The 5241-nt window shown below is 41.9% G+C and overlaps 1 protein-coding gene across 1 annotated transcript; it reads right to left on the bottom strand.

Moving 5' to 3' along the window:
* Window positions 1–622: 622 nt before the first annotated feature.
* Defb128 (defensin beta 128) lies at window positions 623–2863 on the bottom strand. Its single transcript, XM_046433123.1, has 2 exons — window positions 2815–2863; window positions 623–905 (listed from the first exon to the last, which is right to left on the bottom strand). The coding sequence occupies exons 1-2, from the start codon at window positions 2861–2863 to the stop codon at window positions 661–663; spliced, it is 294 nt and encodes a 97-aa protein (XP_046289079.1). The 3' UTR covers window positions 623–660.
* Window positions 2864–5241: the final 2378 nt, after the last annotated feature.

The raw sequence follows: 5241 nt of genomic DNA, 5'->3' as shown, positions 1-5241 counted from the left end.
GAATATGCAACACTTGCAAAGTCTTAACAGTATTTGTCTAAAAATTAGGTCAACTAGATGTTCCCCAGATTGCTACTGAAAAAGGAGACAGAGGATGTATATTAAATGAGTTTCAAATGATATATGGAAATTATCACTAGCTGTTTTCCCTGCTTATCAGATCTCCCCCAATAAATGTTATGGAAATGTTCAAATATTGTTCTTCCCTCTAATGAATTTTTGGTTGTTAGCCAAATACTTTGTATTCATTCATACACCACTCCCCCACACACAGTCACAGACACACACACACACACACACACACACATTTGGGGAATTTAGATCTTAAATCTATGTATGAAATTGAATTTTTGAGAAAACAGGAGAAATACCTGAAATTCTATGAACTGTTGTCTTGCATAGAAAGTGTCATGCTCATTCCCCATCACTCACTAATCTTCATATCCCCCACTTCACGAGTGTACCACCTTGAACACAGCAGCTATTCATGCCCAAGGTGTTCAAAATCTGAGCATGTGCCTCAATAAATACATCGAAGCCAAAGGACAGGACTTTATTTCATGGAGAATCAAGAAACAGAGCAGTCTCTGGCAGCCGCCTGCCGGGTCGGATGGCACTTCTGATTACGAATGAGTGGAGATCAAGGAAGCGAGGGTCAGCCTACAAGATGATGGTGATGAGTGTGACGGTGGGCAGGATGACCAACTCCTCCACCTTGTCCTTCTCATTCTGCGTAAAAGGTTGATCTGGAACTTCCGGGGCTTTCTTGTACTTCTTGTTTTCCTCTTGGTTAACACAACAGAATTTCCCACGGAGACATCCCTTGTCAGAAGTTTCCCCTAATTTGCATCTCTTCCTGCAGAAGCCTGTCACATTACTAAAGCACTTTTTGGGCCGCATGGAGTCTGCACCTAGGAAGCAACATCACACCAAGGTTAGTTTCTGAGGGAAGGCAGAAGGCTCACAGGGTTCCTCCCCAGTCATGGCCCCCTGTGATCCCAAAGTGAACCTTAGGTTGATAAGAGAAAACTCAAGAGCTTGGAAAAAAGCATCCCAAGTTGAGGACTTCAAAACCCAGCCTCCTGGCACTGCGCAGGTGGCTCTGAGAACATCAGCACGTGTGTGACCCTCGCAGCGAGAGCTACATCCCACGCTAGGACCTGGCGGGGCTCCCTCCCTGCTCCATGCTCCAAGTGCACATTCCCTCAAGCTCACCTCAGTCCCCTGTCCCCAGAGAGCACTAACTTGCCATCAAAGGCACAATTCAGAGCCAAATCAACTTTTAAAAGAACATCACTGGGCTGGGGCTGGGGCTCAGTGGTAGAGTGCTTGCCTAGCAGGTGGGGCACTGGGTTTGATTCTCAGCACTGCATGTAAATAAATCAATAAAATAAAAGGTCCATCAACAACTAAAAAAAAATTAATTAGGGGAAAAAAAAGAACATCCCAGGCAACAGTTTCTAAGGTGCCTGTGTGGCTGTGTGTCACACTCACCGATGTGGACAGCAGAAATCTCCCTTGGCCAAGAGCTCACAGGTCTCATACTAGTGAGAACTCCTTCACCTATCCAGAATGCAGGACCTCTCTAGAGCCCGACTCCTGCTCCCTCTTCCTCTCCACACTCCTCTTGATCTCAGGTAAATTTGCTGTCCAGGGATTAAACTCAATTCCATAAATATCTGTCTCCCTTAGAGATCCAAATTTTCACCTGTTCAGAATAATGTGTTGATGGTCCTAAATCTCTTGCTTCTAATCCTTTTTTTTAAGAATTTTAATATTTATTTTTTAGTTTTCGGCGGACACAACATCTTTGTTTGTATGTGGTGCTGAGGATCCAACCCGGGCCGCACGCATGCCAGGCGAGTGCGCTACCGCTTGAGCCACATCCCCAGCCCTGGCTTCTAATCCTTATTTGCCTCCCTACACAAAATGTGGACGAGGCCATGGAATAAATGTAGAGAATGGACATGCATTCTCCCTATCCTAAGCTTCATAATCAAGGAACATCTTGAGGGTTAGAGAGGTAGGTTTTGAGGGCCACAAAGAGACAGCCTGCCTTCTTTCTGGCACTAGAAAAGGGACCTGTCACTATCAGGGCTCCTGATGTCAACTCCATGTTTCACATTTGTAAACTCATGTAATCCCCACATGAAACGGAATCACTAGCCAGGCGCAGTGGTGCATGCCTGTAATCCCAGCAACTTGGGAGGCTGGGGCAGGAGGATTGAAAGTTCACAGCCAGCCTCCGCAACTTGGCAATATCCTGTCTCAAAATAAAAAATAAAAAGCATTGTCAGTGGTTAAGAGCCCCTGGGTTCAATTCCAGGTACAAAAAAAGAAAAAGGAAAAAAAAGAAAAGAAAAAAGAAATAAAATAGATATAGAGTCACTACAATCACACTCACTCACTTGACAGATGAGAAAATTGAGATTCAAAGGTAATGATTTACTCAATATGTAGGCTAGTCAAGGCAAAAGACATATTTTAGCCTCGTGCTGACATAATTTGAACTGTGTGCTGTTCCTATTAAGGTCATGGCATAAACTGAAAAAGAATTTGAGAGGCAAAGTGGATGGCCAGGTTCCTGGGTGAAAACTGTGCTCAACATTGTAAAGATAATTCTAGATGATGGGTTCCTTGACCTCCTCTGACCTCCGTGGTTGCTCTGTCCTAAGGCACAAACTCGAGTCAGGCACCCAGGAGAATGGGAACTTTTGATGATATCGATCAGATATCAACCGTCTGATAGGTCCTGTCCCCACGCTTGCGACGGTCATGTCTCCTACCACTTTCTGGTATGTCTGGACAAGTTACCTTTGAGTAATTCACATAGCAGAACAATGAGAACCAGAAACCGCTTCATGTTTACAGATATCCCCAGAAGAAAGACACAGCGCCCTGCCTGGTCCAGTGGTCCGTGTCGCACTTCTCTTGGAGGAGCCAGAGCTCTGAGTGCTATCAGCAGTCTGAGCTCTGATTTTAATCCACATGGACAGATAGGAAATCCAAGTCCACCCCACCTACGTCTCCAAATATGGAGCTCACAGGCACAGAATGTTCTGTCCCCTCAAGCCCACTCTTCCTCCCTCAAGATTGAATTCCACGCAGCAGGAATTGCGATTGCTCCACCCTGGTCAACAGAGGACTTCAGAATCTCCAGTTGATACCTTAGCCACTGCGCTAAGCCACCACTCCAGCTGCCTGCTGTGGGGCAGTCTTTGGGAGACTGAAGACAAAATGCTCAAATACAAGGTGCTGTTTTCATTGCAAAATGCACTGGCTGTGCGCTTCGCGGGGCCCCTGGCTCCTTTATACTGTCCTCGTCTCTCAGGAAGCAGCCCGTGCCGGGATCATGGATATTTCTAATTTTCTAAAGATGGCATGATTACATCTTGGAAGTAAAATCGATTGCCTGCTTTAACGTATTCCTCTGTGTCAATACAAATGTCAGAGAGGTTCCGTGCCATCTTGATGAGGCACATCAAGCCCACAGGCTCCTTTTCAAAACTCTTTGTGGCTAAGCAATAGAGTTGTTCTGGAGTCAGCTGGGAAAGATGGAGAAATGCTGCTTTTTACCCATAGTTATTATTTATTACCATTTATTCCTTTTCTACCTCCCACGGGGATTTATAGTAGTACTAAATTGATTTTAATACTTTACTTATAAAAAGAATTTAAGAGTGTCCCGCTTCTGAGAAATAGTCTCTGGCTTCTACTTAAGATGCTATCTTTCCAAAGTGCTAGACAGGATGGTCCAGGTAAGAAATGAGATTATTCATTCCTTTGTCCAAAGGCCAGGTGAGTTCTGGCATGATTCTTTCGGTGTTCTTTTTTGGAAGGGGAGTTACCATTTCATGCTAGAAAAATCAGACACACAATTATCAAAAAGGAGAAAATAGAAACCACCCACAATCTTTTCTCTTCTGTGTTAACATTTTAGTCTTCTAAATATGCTGCCCCAGAGCAGTTCATCTTGATAATGGGATAGCAGATAAAATAAAAACAAAGTGATTCTGCTTGCTTTTCACTCATTGGTTTAAAATAAAGTATGCTTATTGACACTCTGAATACATCCACATTCATGCACACACAAACTCAATACTCATCCCTCCAACTAAAAACAAACAAACAAAAAAACCTGTTAATAAAAGCAAACTTATACCAATGCAGAAGAAGCCACATCTGCTGTCCCTGTTAATCCACCCTCATGCCCGACTAACTACATGTCAACCAAAATTTCTAGGAAAATAGACATTAAAGAGAAGAACTTCAATAAGAATAAAGGACCTTGGGGCTGGAGTTGTGGCTCAGTGGTAGAGCACTTGCCTAGCATGTGTGAGGCACTAGGTTCAGTTCTCAGCACCACATATGAATAAAGGTTCATCCACAACACACACACACACACACACACACACACATATATATATATATATATATATAAAAAACCTCAAAGGAAATAACATTAATAGTAAGGAGGAAGAGAATTATTTAAAATGATAAAAGTGACAGATTTGACTAAATAAAATTCATAACATCTTCATAATAAAATACAGGAAAGAAAAGGTATAAGCTAGTATAAGACTAAAAGATAATCAGAGAGGCCAGGTGCAGTGGTGCACACCTGTCATCTCAGCTACTTGGGAGGCTGAGGCAGGAAGATCACAAGTTCAAGGCCATCCTGAAAAACTTCACAAGATCCTGTTTCAAAATAATTATTTTTTTAAAAGGAATGTAACCCAATGGTGAAGTGCTTGCCTAGTACCCATCAGGCCCTGGATTCAATTTTAAGTAACAAAAAAAAAAAATAGACAATATCAGAGTAAAATAAAATTTGTATATGCATTATCTACCATAAAAGGATTAATAACCAAAAAATATAAAGAATATCTACAAATAAATAAGGGACAAATCACCTAGCACAAAATAGGCAAACAATATTACAGTAATGGAACATGTAAACACCTCTTTGATATAAATTCAGAAATCTGATATTCCCATTAAGAGAAATTCTTTTAAAGGACAATGATTTTTATACTTTTAATCCATAAGTTGTCTTGCAAACTAGGTTAAGGATCCAACTGGAGTTGCAATTTTCCATGCATTGCTGTTCCTTCTCATTTCACTGTGTTCTCAAGACCCAAAGTGTACTAAGAACATGTGTTCTATTTTCTGGACTGTACACGTAAGCCCTTATTTTTGTCTTTGGTCAACAATTGCAAAACACAACATAAATGAATAACA

The sequence above is a fragment of the Marmota monax genome, unplaced genomic scaffold (assembly GCF_021218885.2).
Source record: "Marmota monax isolate L192 unplaced genomic scaffold, Marmota_monax_Labrador192_F-V1.1 WCK01_AAM20220418_F8-fsc00014, whole genome shotgun sequence".
NCBI classification, from domain to species: domain Eukaryota; kingdom Metazoa; phylum Chordata; class Mammalia; order Rodentia; family Sciuridae; genus Marmota; species Marmota monax.
This window is presented reverse-complemented; position numbering and strand designations above follow the sequence as displayed.

Excerpts from the sequence above, each read along its gene's own strand:
- Defb128 (XM_046433123.1), bottom strand. The coding sequence starts at position 2,863 with ATGAAGCGGTTTCTGGTTCTCATTGTTCTGCTATGTGAATTACTCAAA. Across the intron at positions 906-2,814 it reads GCTATGTGAATTACTCAAAG|ACTCCATGCGGCCCAAAAAG; the intron begins GTAACTTGTCCA and ends TCCTAGGTGCAG.